Source organism: Rhipicephalus sanguineus, chromosome 3, assembly GCF_013339695.2.
Source record: "Rhipicephalus sanguineus isolate Rsan-2018 chromosome 3, BIME_Rsan_1.4, whole genome shotgun sequence".
NCBI classification, from domain to species: domain Eukaryota; kingdom Metazoa; phylum Arthropoda; class Arachnida; order Ixodida; family Ixodidae; genus Rhipicephalus; species Rhipicephalus sanguineus.
The window spans coordinates 38,480,849-38,501,063 of NC_051178.1; the positions used below are offsets into that span (position 1 = coordinate 38,480,849).

Genomic DNA, 20,215 nt, shown 5'->3' on the forward strand with positions numbered 1-20,215 from the left:
ATCCACTCGCGCGTTGCGTCGTCAAGCCCACCATTTCGCCATTCGTGACGACCTACTGCACCGACGCAATTACAACGCCGACGGCCGCCAGTGGCTACTAGTGATACCCCGCAGTCTGCGTTCTGAAATATGCGAGGCCTTCCACTCGGACCCGCAATGCGCGCACTCTGGGGTAACCAAAACTTACCACCGCATTCGACAACGATACTTCTGGCGAGGGATGTACCGCTACGTGCAGAAGTTTGTTCGCTCCTGCCTCGATTGCCAACGCCGAAAACCTGCAAACGCACGTGTCGCCAGCAGGTCTACAACCATTACCTTGCCCTAACCGTCCGTTTGGGCGCGTCGGCATCGATTTGTATGGACCACTTCCTCTGACTTCGGCTGGTAACCGCTGGGCCATCGTCGCTGTTGACCATCTAACGCGATACGCCGAAACCGCCGCCCTCCCAGCGGCTACAGCGCGCGATGTGGCCTCCTTCCTACTCCACCGATTCATGCTGCGTCACGGTCCGCCCCAGGAGCTGCTCAGTGATCGAGGCCGTGTCTTCTTGTCGGAAGTCGTCGAAGCCATTCTCAAAGAGTGCAACGTCGTTCACCACAAAACTACTGCTTACCACCCGCAGACGAATGGCCTCACCGAACGCTTTAACCGCACGCTCGGCGACATGCTCTCAATGTACGTCGCAGCCGACCACACAAATTGGGATGCCATTCTGCCCCTTCGTCACGTACGCCTACAATACCGCCTCTCAGAGCACTACTGGTTTCTCGCCATTTTTCTTATTGTACGGCAGGCACCCGTCGCACACCATCGACACCATCCTTCCCTACAGGCCGGATCGATCTGAATGTGCGCCTATTTCGGACACAGCCAGGCTTGCTGAAGAATGTCGCGAGCTGCGAAGACCCTTTACAACGCACGAACAAGAGCGGCAGAAGAGCATTCGCGGTGGCACCACCACTTCTGAGTGCACGTTCCTCCCTGGAGCGCTCGTGTGGCTCTCGGTCCCGACCGCTGCAACTGGCCTCTCTTCCAAACTACTGCCCAAATACGAAGGCCCCTACCGTGTCGTCGAACGCACGTCCCCGGTCAACTACATGCTTGAACCCATTGAGCCATCTTCGGACATGCGCCGTCGAGGGCGCGACATTGTGAACGTGGAGCGCCTCAAGCCCTACCATGATCCGCTCATAGTGACCAGCTGTTAGGTCGCCGGGCGGCTCCCTTTGCGTACCCGGGGTAATTGTACAGAAGCATTAGAACGCTGTAATGGGCCGCCTCTTGAGCGCCTTCTAGTGGGTCGCCCTCTTCGCCTCTTGTCGGAGAGCTCGCCCCTCGTGCGCTTGCTCGTGAGAGTCTGCGAGTCTGCGCTCTGTCGTTACTGTCGTCGCTGCGCATCGTCGCCATCGATCCCGCCGTCAATAAACGCCTTTACACACTTTTTATTACCCTACCGGCAGCAATTTCCATTTCATCCTTCAATGTTCATCGGTAGGGACCCGCTTTTTACATATCAGTCACTGTCTGCTTTTTTAAACGACGTACGGAGTTTTCATGTCATATATCAAGGTGATCCGTAGCACGGCCTCTAAACAGAGGTCGCTGCTGCGGTGAATACGCTAAAGACAGCACTTGCCTCGCGGCCCTTGGACTCAAGGGCATTGACGAGGCATTCGTGCTGATGTCATATCTTCACAGTCTTATTCTTGCGACCACTTGCCATTCATTCCACTACACATATTTCACGTCACTGTCATGATTTTAATATATATATATATGTTTTACCCGCCTTTAGCGCGAGGAATTTTAAGGCCCCTTTACAGCTACTTACCGCAACCATTGCTCACATCCTTTGTCTCATGAACTGGCGCTCTTTGGCCATCAATTGGCCCTTGCGCCATTAAACACCACATATCATCATCATCTCTTACCCTCCCATGCCAATTTTGGTCCGCACTAGGTTAAGGAGGCGATCATGAGAGCACCCAGACGTAGGTGGCTAGATAAGTAGATAAAAACGCTCAAAGTGCCAAAGGTTCGCTAAGAAATGCTTCGCATTTAATACGTTTCAACAATCAGTTTCTCCGAATCAGTGATGAAAACATGAAGATAACGTGACAACTGGACGTGATTGAGTAAAAGAGTAGTGGTATGAACAATAGTATTCAGTCCATAATACGTTTTCTATATATTCCGCTGTCTGAGCTCAATACAACTACGCTTGTGCTCATTACTGTTTTATATTACAGGGCGCGCCATGAAAATGAAATACAAGCCGAGCAACAAGGCAAGCAAGCGGATATCGGTTGCCTGGAATTCAGCTCGTCCGAGAAGACGCTGGGCAACAAGAGGGAGCGGCATGTACACTTGCTTGCACGCAGTGATGAAAAGCCGCACGCGTGTACTCTGTGCGGCAAGAGATTCGCTTACAAATCTTCTATGGCGAAACACGCTCGAGTGCACACGGGTGAAAGGCCACACGAATGCTGGCTGTGCCCTGCGACGTTCTCCCATTCGTTCTCTCTTACGAACCACGTGCGGACACACACCGGTGAGAGGCCACACAAATGCACCCAATGCGAGCGGAGGTTCGCCGCCAAAGCGACCCTGTCGCGCCACATGCTCGTTCATTCGAGAGAGAAGCGTTTCGGCTGTGATTTCTGTGCGAAAAAGTTTTCAAGTAAACAAAACCTCGTAAGGCACGTTCGTATTCACACTGGTGAGAGGCCTTACATGTGCCGCATGTGCCCGGCTGCGTTCGGCGACGCCTCAGCACTGAGTCACCACACGTCCACCCATTCTGGTGAGAGCCCATGGGTGTGCGAACAATGCGACAAGATATTTGCGCACAAACGCAACCTTGTCAGGCACAAAAGGATGCACAGGCTGGGTTGATTTCTGTTGTTACATTGTTACTCGACCCCAATACTTCGCACGAAAGGTTTACATCCGGCAGAGGCTTCATCACACCCATAACGAGAAACAATACGAGTGAAAAAGAGGGCTAAAAAGACGGGTCAAAAAGGATACGAGACCACGGCGCTGAGGGAGACCAGCCAACGAGCCCAAATGCGGACCTTACTGCAGAGAAAAAATTACCAGTTTCCAGCCGGAGAAAGGTACGCCGTCACGTCAGTATATATCGGGACTAAATATTTGCAAGATACAATTAGAGAATTGTTCGTTCAATCATCATCTGGTATTCAGCTAAAACCCGCGAGAATGTGTGAAAGCGCTATTATTGTCGAAGTGTCTCCTGGGCACGAACACAACGACGATGTAAATAAACATTGCATGACGGTAACTGCACTATTGTGGTGGCTTGACGATGACGTGCTCACAATTGTATTACAAGGGCTGTGCACCGCATCTGTGCATTGCAGGCTACATGCCGGCCCAACCAGTCGCTATCGAATCAGCTTCAGCCAGGCCCGTACCCAGGAATTTTTTTTTTTTGGGGGGGGGGCGCCACTTGCTGAAAACTATGACATTTTGAGAAAAGCACCCGTTTTTATTAATTCTTTTTGGTAGGAACACCTACTTCAACAACATTTCGGGGGGGGGGGGGGGCTAGAGTGCCCCCTTCCCCTAGCTACGTGCCTGGCTTCAGCCCATCTGGCTCTGGCAAATATCTGACAGATATATCGGATCTGCGAGGGGTAGACATACGTATTAGTCATACTCTGGTGAAGCAAACTTCTTATTTTCAGATGCCTCATTGACATTTATGCATTGACATCTCACATTACAACTATACTTGATACGTTAGGTCCGCTTGGTATGTACGTACGTCGTATGCCGTGCATTGTATTGTTTTGTCAACGAGCGAGATGTGTCTGCTCTCATTCGTGGATTCCACCGTTTGCTTAGGTGCGAATTCACGCCTACGCTCTTCCTTGACCCGAATAAATAAATGTTGAAATCAGTCCACTGTTTTGTTGTGATCTTGCGCAGACCAAAAGTAGCATGTTATCTTTGTGGTCATTTTCGATATCAGCTTTCCTCGATTCTGGGATGGGTAGCGCGGGGCAACGCTGGTTGGCGTACACAGACCACGCCGAGGCGTAAGAGCGATTTGATTTGAAATCACCTGATAGCGACAGAAGAGTTGCAGTGGCTATGCTTTGTGCATGAGGAATGCGCTACAAGCCTAGTTACCTACTTCGCATGCGTAATTTGCTATTTTTCTGAAGCGCGGTACCTGAGTATATAGGCATGCAAGTACAAATTAAAAGCTCAACAAAGGATGCCACGAATCAGCGCCTCCTGTATTTTTCAGTGCCTGGGCGAACGCTCTCCTCAGGCCGTCGAGCGCGCGCTCCGCCGCCGCTCGCCGCTGCCGCGTGGCGGCGCTGTGCAAGTAGACTACTAATGCATAAGCACCGATATTAAAGAATTTGGTCATGATGGCGAGATAATCCTTCTAGGGGACATGAACGCTCACATTCATGACCTTGACGGATATTCAGACACCAATGGCAAGTTATTGCTAGATCTCTGCGAGCAACATAGTCTTGAGATAGTTAACGTGGGGCCTAAGTGTGAGGGGCAGATCACGTGGGAAGTCGGAAACCGGCAGTCGAGCATTGATTATTGTCTCATGACAGAAGGAATATATGACAAACTTAGAGAGATGAGAATAGACGAGGAAGGCATTAACAGCTTGGGTAGTGATCATAAACGCATAATATTACAAATGGGATATAAAACTGATAATAAGAACATAGAATCAAAGTTTGGCAGCGTGTATCTAAATGACAAACAAATAAAAAATATAGCCGCAAGAGTCGAGGAAAAAGTAGACGAACTACCAGGTAAAAACTGGAAGTATAGTGAGCTGCTACATATAATCACAAAAGAAATGGAAAAAGAGAAGAAAACGATTTGTTGGAAAGGAAAGAGAAAGCCAAAAAGTTGGTGGAACAAAGAAATCCGGGAGGCGATCGAGAAGCGACGTGAGGCATCACGGGAGCACAGACAAGCAAAAAAGGAGAAGCGGCCACAGGACGAAGTCAACCAAATATGGGAAATATATTTAGAGCAAAAATCCATTGTGCAGAAATTAGTCGAGGCAAAAATTAAAGGTGAAAGTGAACGCTGGATGACAGAGATTCGCGAAAAGAAGAAGGCCGCGCCTAGGATATTCTGGAGCCACCTAAAAGCGCTGGGTAGGAAGTCTGTCACAATGCAACAACATATGGTAGGTGAAGGAGGAAATCAATTGGAAGGGTATGAAGCGCTAGGTTACATCCGAAAGATAACAGCCGATTCGTTTAAAATGGTCGCCCAGGGTATTCCCCCAGTGAGTAAAAGTACGCAAAGGAGTGCAACCGACGAAGATGTAATACTAGAGAATTTCAATTGGAAGAAAGCCGAAGGGAAAATTCCTAAGCGCACTACACCGGGCTTAGATGGGGTTCCCGTCAGCCTCATTAACGAACTCGGACATAACACTAAAGAAGCACTGCTGAAAGCCGTAGAAAAGTGCTTACAGGAGAGGGAAATACCAGACAGTTGGCGAAAAAGTAGAATGAACTTAATATATAAAGGCAGGGGAGAAAAGGATAACATTCGATCGTATAGACCGCTAACCATTACATCGGTGCTATACAGGTTGGCGATGCAGGCAGTAAAATTAAAAATAGAAGCGTGGGTGGAACAAAATGATATTTTGGGAGAACTTCAGAATGGATTTCGAATCGACAGGCGGTTAGACGATAATCTGTTTGTTCTTACTCAGTGTATAGAAATATCGAAAATAGAAAACAGGCCCTTATACGTAGCTTATCTAGATATTACCGGGGCGTATGACAACGTTAATCAGGAAATTTTGTGGGATATACTGGAAGAAGTGGGCATAGGTGACGACTGTATACAGCTTTTGAGGGAAATATACCGAGAAAATACAGTTTGTATAGAATGGGAAGGAATAAGTAGCAACGACAGCGTTGAAATTAGCAAAGGGCTGAGACAGGGATGTCCTTTGTCCCCGCTGTTATTCATGCTGTACATGGTGAGGATGGAAAAAGCGCTAGAAGGTAGCAACATTGGATTTAATTTGTCACACGAACAGGTCGGCACGATGGTTGAGCAGAAGCTTCCAGGTCTGTTTTATACTGATGATATTGTCTTATTTGCGGACAATCAAGATGATATACAGCGACTGGCAGATATATGCGGAAGGGAATGTGAGGCTCTAGGACTAGAATTTAGTGCAACAAAATGTGGATTGATGGTATTCAATGATCACGAAGCCCATGCGGTCTTTATACAGGGCCAAAAAATACCGAGGGTAAGCGAGTACAAGTACCTCGGAGTATGGGTAAATGAGGGGGAATAGATATATGGAGGTACAAGAGAAAGCATCGGTAGCAAAGGGAAAGAGGAATGCTGCAATTATGAAGCACAGAGCTTTATGGGGGTACAATAGGTACGAGGTGCTTCGAGGGCTGTGGAAGGGTGTGATGGTCCCGGGGCTTACATTTGGGAACTCAGTGGTGTGCATAAAGTCAGAGGTACAATCAGGAATGGATGTAAATCAAAGGACGGTGGGCCGCCTCGCGTTGGGCGCTCACGGGAAGACGACAAATGAGGCTGTAAAGGGTGATATGGGATGGACAGGCTTTGAAGTGCGGGAAGCTCAGAGCGAAATGAGATTCGAAGAGAGGCTGAGGAAAATGAAGAAGAGTAGATGGGAAGAGAAGGTTTTCAGGTATTTGTATAGGAAAAGTGTTGAGACGCAGTGGAGAAAAAGAACTAGGAGGCTCACCAGTAAATATACGGCTAGCAGTGCGGGCGATATGGCAACAAGGAGCATTAAGCGGAAGGTCAGAGAGGCGGAGAGGACTTATTGGATGGCAGCGATGGAAAAGAAGCCGGCTCTGAGTAACTACCGAAAGGGAAAAAAGGAAATAAGGAGGGAAAGGTTTTATGATAATTCAAGGGGAAGCGCTTTACTGTTTGAAGAACAATGTACATGCTGCGGGGGAACTAAGGAAACGATGGAACATGTACTGATTGAATGTGGCGATATTCACCCAGGTATACGTGTGGGCACGAGTCTACATGAAGCCTTGGGTTTTAGGGACAACAATGGAAAGCTGAACATGTCCGCCATAGAAATAAGTAAGAGACGGTTAGAGTATTGGTGGCAGAAAAGTAGAGATAATGAACAAAAATAAATAATGGGGGAATAAAAAGGTCATTCTGCCTTAAGAGGCAGAGAGATAGACCGTGAATTTGAATTTTTTGGTATAATAACATAGATTTAATCAATGTAGATAAGGTATTAGGCCAACATGAAACAAGGAAGTTTTTTTTTCTTTTTTTTTTTCGAGCCTGGTGGCAGACATGTCACCGCCCCGTTACAAAGGGGACGCTCATAGCATCCATCCATCCATCCACTAGAGTGCCTCGATGTCAGGACATTAAGGCACTCTAAGACTACGGGAAGCTGGCGCTGAACGGCCGCGTGTATTACGAAGCTCCCGAATGCGTGTTTACATTCGCGTTTAATTGAATTCGCACGTCTCACAGGCTTTCCCAGGTACGTATGCCGCATGCAGTCTGTGTGGCCGTGATGCCGGTGCGAAAACTGTACTCGAATTTGATTGTATTCGTGTTTTATTTTATACTTCAGGATTTTGCATCCACGTGCTCCGCATGCCTTGGTATGTCGTATTGTTGCGTGACATTGTGTTAGTCGAGCGGAAAGAAAAACACTGGTGCGCTTTCGTTCCATGAAATACCAGCTGCCGCTGGTGTACGGGAGCGGTGGCTTGCAGCGATTAGGCGGGATAATTGGTCGCCTAATACAACTACGAACTACACAAGAGTATGTAGCCGCCATTTTCAACCCGAGGACTTCATAGAAGGAAAAGGACGGTGGCTCAAGAAGGATGCAGTACCATCAGTCTTTGCAGACTACCCCTCACATTTGCAGCCCAAGATAACGACTGGACGAAGCATGGCAAGTATCACTAAACGTGACCGCGCTCTTACCGAACAGTCAACGTGCACCAGTAGCAACGCTGCCTCGAGACCGCCGCCATGAGCACCGCTGACATTAGGTCCCGAAGCTAAGCAATCGGAGCCAATGGACACTACAGACAGACAGAGAACTTTATTCAGGTCCTGAGGAACTGTGTTGTAACGCCCCCTTTTAGGGGGAATCCGTAGCAGTTGCGGGCCGCTCCCACGTAGGGACCGGAAGACCGTGGCCCTCCGCCCTCTCGCAGGCCCTCTGGACAGCCCGAAGTTGAACCAAGAGGTCGCCGCTGTTAAGCGCTTCCTCCCAGTCCTCTTCTTTGTTGAACTCTGCGTCACGTAACGCAGGACATTGCCAGAGCATATGAGGTAATGAGCAATACGCCTCTCCGCAGTCCGGACAATGCGGTTCGATGTTGGGCGAGAAGTGACTGAACCTGCCCCTCGAAGGGAAAGACCCCGTTTGGAGCATCCTGAAGGCCGACGATTGCGGTCGAGTAAGTTTACGATGAGGAAGTGGAAAAGCCCTCCGAGATAGATGCCGGTGAAACAATGGGCAATTACTCTGTACATTGTCACAGCTCAAGTTAAAAGTCAACACTACGACTTTAGACTTGAACACCGTCTGTTCACAAACATCAGACAGTGTTGCAAGAAGCCCGTGGACGAAGGAGCTGTTTTTGTTTGTTTTTCGTACTATCAGGACAAAATTGCTTTAAGATCTGAAATGATGGAATCACTCGACATACTTCCTCATTTTTTGGCACCAGCTGTTGCTTCCTCTCAGTGGCAACAAATGTACCTGTCAAAAGATTTACGAAGGGAACGTGAGATTACGGACCTCCTTGGAAGCACTCTAGCGACATTTCGTGCTAGTTAGCGCATGCATTCAAAGCTTGCGTGTAGTCTGCTACACCAGTAGACGTTAGCATGCATCGGGGCTCTTGAAGCGCCGAAGCTTTCAGTATTAGCTACTGTCAAACACTGCTTTCAGAACTCGACTCTCAGACACTGAAAAACCGACTTGCAGACAAGCGAACATAATGGTGAAAGAACAATTTTTCCCGCATCACTTGCCCGCGCTCATGTCGGCTCAGCAGACGACGCGCGAGCGGCTCGATCAGCAACAGCCGCAAAAGACACATGCCTTCAAAAACATTCTTGCTGCCAAGAGCGACAAGTGCTTCCCCATTGCTGTTTACAAACGTTTTGATTACACTTCAAACAGCGCGAATACAGCCGAAAACTCAACAATGTAACAGCTGCGAACCTGTGTTTCCGTGAGCGACGGTGCGACCGCAGCTCTACTTCGGTGGCGGCGCGTGGCGGCTAAAAGCCGCACTACCACCGACGGCCGCTTCCCATTGCTCTCCGCTCCTTCGCCCAGGCACAGAAAAATAGAGGAGGCGCTGCACGAGTACATGCCAGGCGTATGACCCCTACTACCGGTGACAAACGACGCAAGACACCACAGGGTGTGTCCAGATAAGATCGAACACGAGGTCCCGGTCACAATTCCCGATTTGATGTAATTTACTGTAGGCCTAGGCATTACACCCAGAACAATGGCTTTCGAAGTTAGGTTTGAAAAGTTTTGTTCGCCTGAAAAAAATATAAATTTTCGCCGCAAAAAAACACTTTTCCGCCAATTTCGCGATTTCTTAATTTTGAGCGCACCTAGGGAAAAAACTGTGCACTTCGTGGTCACAATATGTATTCCTCGCAGAGAACAAGTGAAATACACTCTTATGAGCCTATTATTTTGCTTACCCGTCGAAGCACTTTTCAAGAAAAAAAATCACAAACAGGTGCAAATCACACAATACACCTGTATTTCAGAAAGTTATTCCTGCAAACAAGTTAAGGTGAGGGCAGTGCTGGGCAGTATCGAAGATACATGTATCTTAGATACTATCTTAGATACTCCTTGGGTATCTTGTATCTGTATCGCGATACGTCTCGCAAGACGGGTATCTGTATCTGTATTTCCGATACATTCAGTAATGTATCGTGTATCTTAAGATACAAGATACTTCTATAAAAAGAACACCGAGCGAAACAATTAACGGTGGCTGAACTACGCTTCTCAAGCGGATACTACTGCTACTAAGCTACTTGAATAAAACTAACGACAGTGACATTCTTTTATATATCTGCCAGAGTTCTCCAGCGAGGGCAGGCGATGAGGTCAGCGCGTCCGTATTGGTGGAGCACAGTCACGTGGTGGCGCTCGCGCGATCTCGACAGAAACAAGCCCGCGAACGTCTACGAGCAGTCGAACTTCGCTTTCTCGCAATTTCTTCTTTCTTTTTACTCGTGTCGGTACCATGACGCTTCCTCGTAAACACTGTACTGTTCTACGTACTCTAACGCGTACGAACCTCTCGCGAAAGTTTTGATGCTCCTAAAGTGTCGTTATCGAAGTTTCTCTTGCGTGGTGTCTCGCGGCTTTCACGCGACAGCGATTTAAAAGATCTCATGGATGTAAGTTTGACTTACATACGATGAGATTGACTTATATTCAAATGAGATTCTAAATACTGTCGCTCCACCGGTGCTGATGCTAGATGCCGTAGAACAAGCACTTACGTAACGTAAGATATCTTGGTGTACTGTATCTTTGTTCTTCCTGCTAAATTATTCAAGCAGTTATTTGATCATAATTTGATTGCCACCATGAGTGCTATTTTTTCTGTCCTCCGTTTGCATCACATCTAAAGAAAGCCCGCGAAACATGACCACGTGATTGCCCTCGTGCGCTGCCGTACTGCAGCGCTCTCAAACCCGCTTCGAGCGCAACAAGTGGCGCGTGGACCATGGCGAAAAAACCGGCGGCGGCTTTATGCATCGATTTCACAGTGCGTCAACATTTCTGACGCCCGCACACGGCAAGGAAACGCCGTCGTCCTCGATATGCTGACAGTTCGCGCACCGGTTGTTATGCTCGAAACACGTTTCAGAGCGGCGGAGTCACGTGGTTTCATTTGCTATTTCGTGCGCTTTCACCACGCACAATGTACGTCGCCACCAAAAATTGGACCGGTCGTTTTGGAATGTCCTATACGACGTGATGGCACCCACTTGGTCGTAAATGAATATTAAAAATCATCTTTTGACTTCAGTTAATCATAATTGACCTCAGTTAATCAGCCAGTTAAGCGAAATATAAAACATATTATAAGGAGCGCCACATGACGATAAGCCGTACTCCATTGTTTTCATTCAGTCGCGGTTAAAGGGACACCAAAGAGAAACAATGAATCGGTTTAGATTGATAAATTGTACTTTCAGAACAATAATGTCGTTAATTTCACCATCATAGGTGTATCAATAAAGGAGAAAATGAAGTTCCAAGTTTCATTTTTAAATTTCGCGCTATAATCTCCACGCATGACGTCATGGATTTCAATGTGTACTTATCGTTTTTTGGCGCCATTGGCTCAACAAAATTTCCTCAAACTTGGTATGTTAACTCTATCGCTCCCTCAGAGGACAGTGTACTTCATTTTTACCGTTTAAGAACTACGTAGGCCCTAGTAGGTGCCGTCAAAATATGTGACGTCACGGCGAATGGTGTAGAAACTTCAAGGTGGCGTCGCCACCCACTTTTTGTTTTTGCGCGATTTATCATTTACTAAGCGTCTTCTCGCAGCAAGCATGGTGTTCCTGATGTCGTGAAAGAGTAGTTTACTAATACGAGAAAAATCGTTTTGCTCTTTAGTGTCCCTTTAACCACTTTTTTAGATATTTGATTCCATAGTTACGTGAAACGACCTGTAAACGTATTCAATGTGATTGATACGGAACCGCCTTGCTATTTGACTAAAATATATTGGTTTTCTTTTTTGAAGTCACCGTAAAGTTTTTCGCTGTTGCAAATCACGAGATAGTCGGAGCAATACTTAACAATAGCAGTGGTATTCTGCAACGCTTTGTGCCACTACAATACGCCTGTGACAATTCTCGACGGCACTAGTTCTCTCGGAGAAGAAATTTCAAAAAATTGCACGTTAGTCAATATGTTGCTAACGAACGCTTTACGCCACCAGATAAGTAGAATATACAAATCATTGCAGTTTTAAGCCCTCAATGTAAACGTGATGCGTAACGAAAAAATATCGCTACCAGCGTTGTTGCTGCATTTCGGGTGATCCGGTATTGCGAAAACGGTAATACGCTTACGGGCAAGGTAGAACTGCACAGCGGTATTTGCGCCATCGTGCGGAGGCTTCTTATTGACGTTCTTGTATTCAGATAGCAACCCGCTAGCTGGTCGGCAAGTAGAGAAGCGGCACCCATTAGTTACAAAAGTGTCAAACAAGAACCCTTGACAGCGCAGCGTATAAAGAGCTCTCTTGTTAACCTGAGTTGTTTCGGAATGAAACTAATATATCTTGAGCAGTAAGACAAAAATCTGGGGACACAAAGAGATATTTTCTCAAAATTAAACAAAGTTGGTCGCAGTTAAGAAAATTCCGATTAAACATTTTAGTTCATAAGCGTTTCCTGCTTCATTATATCGATATATAAGAGCAAATTTGCAAATGTATCGAAGTATCTGAAGATACAATTGGGAAGCATCGTATCGGATACAATTATTCCGGAAGTATCTTGTATCTGTATCTCAAATACTTCTTGCCTGAGTATCTTGTATCGTATCGCGATACAATTTCAAAGTATCTTTGCCCAGCCCTGGGTGAGGGTAATAAAATTTTGCAGATATTAACTTTGATATTTGCACTCTTCTAAATTAATTTCCGTGGTTTTATCACGCTCCGTTTTACTCGATAATTTGGCTGAAATGTATGTGGTTTACCAAAAACGCCGAAGTTTGAAAATAGTTTTCTCAAAGGGCCATTTTAATTTTTTTAATTCCTCTGATTAAAGTCAAGCACGTCCCCTACCATTCTGCATTAAAAAAAAAAAAACATTGCACTATATTGGTTGCTAAGAAGTTACAGTGCGTCAAATGTGACCAAGTCAGCCTAACGGCCGCGCCGTTAGTTCCGTACCGAAAATCGGATATGAGTTGTTTAGAGTAGATTTCACGCGCCATAATCACAATGCAGCAGCTCCACAACAACAAATGCGCAGCCAGGTGTCATAGTTTAGCACACTTTGTCTTGCGATCAGCCGCTTTTACTTTTACTTTCAGGGTGATGCATTCCTTCTCTCTTTGGTCCTCCGAGCGTAGTTTGGCGCGCAAGCGGGGCTCAACCGCAGTCGAAGCGGCACTCATGTAATGTGTGCGCCCGCAGCATCGCGCAGCATCAGCGGTCTGAAACATCGCAGCATCGCTGCTGCAAGTTTGTCAAGCTGCCGATCGCAAGACAAGGCTTGCTGCTTTGTGATTATGTCGCGTACAATGTATGTTGGAGAACTTATATCCGATTATCAGCACAGAACCAATGGCGCGGCCGCTAGGCTGACTTGGTCACGATTGACGCATTATGACTTCTTAGCAACCAAAATAATGCAACGTTTTTTATGCAGAATGGTAGGTGACGTCCTTGACTTCAATAAGAGGGATTTTAAAAAATTAAAGATGGCCCTTTTTGAGAAAAATATTTTCAAACATCTGCATTTTCGGCAAACCACACACGTTTCAGCCAAAGTATCGAGTAAAACGGAGCGTGATAAAACCACGGAAATTAATTTAGAAGTGAGTGAAAATATCAAAGTCAATATTTAGAGATTTTCATTATCTTCACCTTAACTTTTTTGCAGCAATAACTTTCTGAAACACCGGTGTATTGTGTGATTTGCCATGTTTGTTATCTTTTCTTCAAAAGTGGTTCGACCAGGTAAGAAAGATAATAGGCTCAGAAGATTGTATTTCACTTGTTCTTTGAGAGGAATAAATATTGTGACCATGAACTGCACCGTTTTTTCCCTAGGTGCGCTCAAAATTAAGAAAGCGCGAAATTGGCCGAAAAGTGTTTTTTTGAGGCCAAAACATATATTTTTTTTTAGGCGAACAAAATTTTGTTTCCGCAAAACTAACTTCGAAACCACTCTTCTCGGTCTTTCTGGGTCTAATGCCTAGGTCTATAGTAAATTTCATCAAAATCGGGAATGGTGACCGGTACATCGTGTTCGATCTTATCTGCACACACCCCACAGAGAAAGAATATGCACATAATGCGAAACCGTGATGGCGCTTTAGTATAAAAGAAACTGCCGCCGGAACACGTGCCTCTTCAACGCTGTAAGAGAGCTAGTATAAATTTTATAGCTTGAGAAACATAGTAATATTGGCGTGCGCTTCACAGACTAAATACCACGCTGTTTTATAGTTTTTATAATTGCTGTCTTTCATACATAACATTCCTTTAATCTTTACCTTTTGCAAATATAGCCAAGTCTACGTTACTTTTCGTGCGTCCTATATTTGTACGCAATATTTACTCCTGGCGCACATCACCACTAGAAGCAGTGATTAGTACGGGAAGGCTGATTTTTAAATTTATTTATTCGTGATCAATGTAAAGTTAATAAGGTGCTGTATATTAAACAAAGCGCCACCTGAACTTGCAGTGCGCTCAGATGATGCTAAGAATGTTTACAATTTGTCGAATCAGACATATTCATAATGCATAGCTTAGCCGTATATAATATAGAACAGCAAGGAGGTGTGAAAGGAACTTTAGGGCGAGGAGGAGAAAAAGGAAAGAGTGAAAGTCGCTGCATCACAAACTAAGGTTTCTATTCCCGCTGTGGACCTTGAGCAGGGTACACGTTTAGAACGCCAGCTCCGCCGAAGGGCAGGTGAATCATTGCTCCGCACTCCCTAAAGCTTAATAATTATGATAATGGTTGCGGTTTAACGTCCCAAAACCAACATATGAATATCAGAGAGGCCGTAGTAGAGGGTTCTTTAACATGCACCTGAATCGAAGCACACGAGCCTCTACCATTTTCGCCGCCATCGAAAATGGGGCCGCCGCGGTCAAGATTTGATCCCGCGACCTGCGGGTCAGCAGTCGAGCACCATAACCACTGGACCACCGTGGCGGGTCTCCCTACAGCTTTCACGTTCACTGCAAGTGGACACAATCTTTTACAGCACAGCTCTTATATGCTCGAGGTTTGCCGTGCGTCGTAGATAGAAAATTATCCTCTTCTGCTTCGCTTTCAGAACACGTGCGCGATTTGTACGGCGTGGGATACGATAACTCTGATGGTTGAGAGAACGAGTACAGAAAGTGAGAAAGGCAGAAAAATTCTTGGTGAAAAAAGTTTCTTGGCGTGGCGAGATTCAATACCGCTGACTGTTGTGTTCCGAACGGCATCCTCCGAAAATGAGGAGGAGGATGCCGGTTGGCACAGGTGCACAGGTGTGCTGCTGAGTATTCCGCGGCGGCTGTGCCCCCGCTTGAACCACGCCGAACGCGTTCTACCATGCATTCCATCGACCCTGCCGATACACGTAGCCGTTGTCTTGCTGGCTTTCCCTGTAATGGGATCCCCGTGGAAAGCAGAGCGCTTCGGAGGAAGAAAGGGAGAACGAAGACAACGAGGCCGGCGCGTCATCAGCGGGCTTGCCGCACGTGCTGTCCCGGCTCCTAGTGGATTGTGCCGCACGAGCAGCACCAGTGGAGGAGGAGGCCGGTCTTGAAGAGCCGATGAGAAGGCTTGGCGTCGTCCTCGTCAGTCGACATTATGAAAATGTCTCTGTAATCATCTTACCCACTGTACATATTTTAAATACAGTTATCGTTTTGAAAGAAAAGTGGTCCTGAAAGTTGGGCCCCATGCTTAAGAACTCCTATCCCTTCGTGATGGCTTTGGAGCCCACGTATTTGGTCGCCTAGTCGCAACACTACCCACGACCCGAGGGCTAGTGTCGTAACCACTCGGCTATCGATGCACTCTAGCCGAGCACAGCATAGCCTTGTATATTATAGCACAGCAAGGGGTGGGAAAGGGAAGCGATGAGAAGGAGAGATGTGAGGGTGACGAGAGGGGAAGAACGAGCAGAGAGAGAAAGAAATGGAAAGAGGGAAACGAAGCAGACGCAAGAAAGATAGAAAAAGCCAGAAAGCGTAGCCATATATAGCGTAGCATGTAGCACATATAGCATAGCAAGTGGTGGGAAAGAGAGAGGTGAAAGTGCGAAAGGCTAGACATGCCAGGACCAACTTGGTGCCTACCAGCGCTACCGTGACCCAGCCTCGCGCGGAGCATATTCTTAACAGTATAGCTGTTTAAGCTAGCCGTAGGTTAAATGCCGTAGCACGATTCACAAATGGTTATGCGCCACAGAATTTGGTTAAATCCCGCTACTCACCACTGGTCCAGTTAGCCCAACACTTGTGAACGGGAAAAGCAACGGCGGCTGCGAGAAGACCCCGAAGGGATAGATGGCCTACGCCAAGGACGACGTGCCCGCAGATCTGTGAGATGTGCGAACGCTTCGTTTCAGCGCGAGTGCGTCTCTGGTTGGGCATCCATGTGGCCTCTGTCACTGTATGAAAAGTGCGAGCGCTTGGTTGCAGCGCGATTTTCTCTCTCTGGAGTTTGGACATCCGCGTCGACTCTGTGACATTGTGTGGTTTTACTCGAACCTCTCTGCACTGAGAATCAACGTAGAAATGACCTAGCATCACCTAGCTAAAGCCTAGCAACGATCTAGAAGCAACCTAGAAAAAACCCTCATCACTTAGCTAAGGCCTAGAAGCAACCTAGAAGCAAGTAGATCAGTCTTCAGAATCGTCCAGCTTCGCTGTTTCAAGGCTTGTGCGGCTTAGTGCAAGCTTCATCCATTTTTGTTCTCTTTCGCTTGTTGCTTGTTTTGCTGTTTCGCTTGTTGTTGAGCACAAATGGCACTTACAGAAAGCATACTCATACAGAACCTTCTTTTTGTACGATATATAATCGCGTCCGCAAAATACTTACAGTTCACACACGTCTCTGAAGCGTAAACCTTGGGAAGCGACATTTTCACAATAACTCGTTAAATTTTCACAAATATACCACGGTGAATAAATTTTTATTGACTCATAGTTTTTTCACTTGGCTAATGAGTTGAATTAAATGGCGTGCAGTGAAACATATTGGCTCGACATTTTACTGTAACATGCACTGTCATGTCTTCTAGAAGTGTTGTCATTCCACAAGAAGAAGAGCGTCAAATGAAAGATGGCTGCATTCAGTTGGCACTTGAGGGCAGAAATTTTGGGGTAGATGGCCGTTTGAGGAGATGAAAAGTCCTTGAACAGGGTGCGTCACTGGAGTCAACCTTTCGACGAGAGGACTCTTCGAGGCTCAATTGCGAGGGTAATTTCATGATTGCGTGAAAAAGTCTTTCAGGACCCCTTAAAGATACTACGCGTGATGACAGTGCTAACAGAAGAGCACAAATGAAATTTGAGTGCCTTCACGCCGCAACAAATAATGTGTCCGACTTTCAGAAGCTCTACTCCCCGAAGAAGGCATAGTATCCGCATTTTTGAAGCGTATAGCGCTGCATGATATCGCTTAGCGACAGCCACTGTGAAGAGACCAGAGTTATCTTCAAACAATAAGCGAAGTAATCAGAAGCACCCACATTCCGCAGGGAGGGGGGAGGGGGCACTGTTTGCAGTTTACATTAAACCGCTATAATTATCGCATAATGGAAATGAGGGCGCACGAGAAAAATAATTGCAACCAGTGAGGACTGCATACACAACCTTCTCATTCACGCTGAATTATAATGCTCTCGACGCACAACTTCGAGACAACCTTTCTGCCTACTTCGATAATGCCTTTAAGTTTAATAATTTTGACCTACAACGTAGGAAACGCACCTACGCAAATTTTCTTTTTCAAGCTTCCGAATACAATGTGCTATGCGATAACCTTGCGTAAAGTGTATTGATTTGATAAAAATTAGAAGCTTTACCAAGAAACTCGGAAGAAAATGCGGCACTTTTCTCATTGGATAGGGCACTCAATCGCGGATAGGGCTTGTGTCTGCATAACCTCATACAGCAGTGGGAATTGCATGTCACCGAAAATTGATCAAACCTGAGTTATGAAGGAGCGCAGGCAGCTGTTGCACGTCGTAGGACACATTTGCTCATTACATAAGGTCTTTGAAAGAACCCCACATATGTGCATGAGATGGCACGTTGTTCCCGTAGTTCAAAACGAATTCAATGTACGTGTTCATAGTTATGTCAAAAGAAACGCCAATGGAAACAGCGGAATTTTTTAATAAATTCCTTGTCGTATACAGTGACAATGCACTATGTACAATGCGGATGCAGGAAATTTGTAAACAGCTAAAAATCTGGCTGCTTCCGAAGCGCCGTAAGGAAAAGCTCGTGCAGAGTTTCGATCTGGCGAGGCTGGGAGCTCATTGGTCGAGACAGTTTCCTGGGCAGCGGCACGCCATCTGAAAACGAAATCATAAAATATAACAAATCAGCGCGGTAAGCATGCAAATGGCTAATAGCTTCTAGAAAGAATTATACACTTGTAAACGTATCTTAACCATGTATAGGGCACTTAGTATCAACGTGAATATAAACCCTGAACATGAAAATCACTGGTTAGAAATGTGCAATAGGAATTCAGCAGCTGATAAAAGTTTACATGACAATATTAAGCATTCCGCCTTTGAATAGCATGGAGAAAAGGGAAAAGAAAAAAAAACAAAACGCATCCATGCGGCGATAAGGGAGACATTCAGCTCATGATCATGTATGTTGGATGTAGATTTAGCAGGTGTGGTGCAGTTGCTAAGTGGATGAAATCGTGGGCAGTGAATCAGGGTATAAACTTCAAACATCTAAAGTGACGTCCAGAAGAGAGGCTGGTAAGCTGAAGACAATGAATATTGGAACTAGGTGCGAAAATACCCATCATAGCGACGACAAATTGCCTTCTTGCGGACAGATTCGATATTGTCGATATTAGTTATATTGTGTAGGTTCAATGCGACAGATGCATATTTTAGTATTGTACGAACCAGAACTTTATAAGTAAGGAGTGGGGCCGAACGCAGTGCACGTTGCTGGTGACCTACTCTGTAAGCGCACGGTTTCACTTGATTTCAATGTGATGTGAACAAGACAGATCCTAGAAGAATACAAAATCTATTGTGGCAGATTTTCAAGAACCACAATAGGAACGGGTGAAATAAGAAGAGAAAGAACTTTTGGTAAAGGATATAGGCACAGTTTTTCGAACGTTTATTCGCACCTTCCAACCATCACATCACGATTGGTTTGTGTGGGGGATGATTGCATCACGCTTGCGCCCGTCGGACCAGCTCTCCGTTGTTCCTCCGACGACAAGAAAAACGTGATCCAGCGAAAAATAGTAATTCACAATCCAAACAAGCGCAGTAATAGATCATGTTTTCCTGTTAGTTGGGTATGAGGTGTAGCGAGAACTTCTCGGTACACTGGATAGGTTACTTTTAAAGAGCTCAACGAAAGCAAAGCACGAAACGCCACCAACCCCTTTTGCTGCATACCCGGTGAAGTGAAGCCCAAATTTCTACTCTTCTAAAGTTGACCCGAAGGTCGCGGCATCGAATCCCGGCCGCGGCGGCTGCATTTTCGATGGAGGCGAAAATGTTTGAGGCCCGTGTACTTCGATTTAAGTGCACGTTAAAGAACCCCAGGTGGTCGAAATTTCCGGAGCCCTCCACTACGGCGTCTCTAATAATCATATCTTGGTTTTGGGACGTTAAACCCCAGATATTATTATTATTACTCTTCTAAAGTTGTCACAAATGAGCGCGTTGATAAAGCGCGCACGCGGCCGCTTTCAAACGACAGCGGGATAAAACGGCGCGAGCCACTCGCCCAAGAAGCGCGAACGACGAAAACACAAGCATCAAAAGACGCCGACGCGCCGCATCCTCCTCGCCCACTAGCAGTCTGAGATCATACGCCCGGCAAAGCCTGGATGTTTCTAGAGGGAAGGGGTGACGCATCGCCGAGCGACGCCGCCGCGAGTAGAACCGGCGAGAGAAACCTCGAACATTCCGTAGCCTTGGCTGTACTGCACGCCGAAGAACCCTCGCGACGCTTCTAGAACCCTGGGGAGAGGAGATAAAAGCGTGCCACGACGACCAGTCAGTCAGTGAGTCAGTGAGTCAGTCGGCCCGGAGATCGTGAAGTTATGCTGAGTGTGGCTCCGTCAGCCAAAGAAGACGTGTTTATGATGGTGTGCGGTCAGTCGATCGTCGATCTGGAAGAACCGGATGACGACGCCGTGTGAGTCATA

General features: G+C 46.4%; 1 protein-coding gene across 7 annotated transcripts in view; it reads right to left on the reverse strand.

The window, feature by feature from the left end:
• The window catches only part of LOC119386574 (proline-rich protein 5), a 71,050-nt gene that overhangs the window by 25,393 nt on the left and 25,442 nt on the right, over window positions 1–20,215 (reverse strand). The window contains exon 9 of one of the 7 annotated variants that reach the window (XM_037653861.2): window positions 18,168–18,371. The exons of the other annotated variants lie outside the window; for them this stretch is intronic. Coding sequence (XP_037509789.1) covers window positions 18,259–18,371 — 113 coding nt within the window. The 3' untranslated portion in view covers window positions 18,168–18,258. Of the gene's footprint in view, window positions 1–18,167; window positions 18,372–20,215 lie in introns of those variants that run through there. 7 annotated transcript variants of the gene reach the window in all.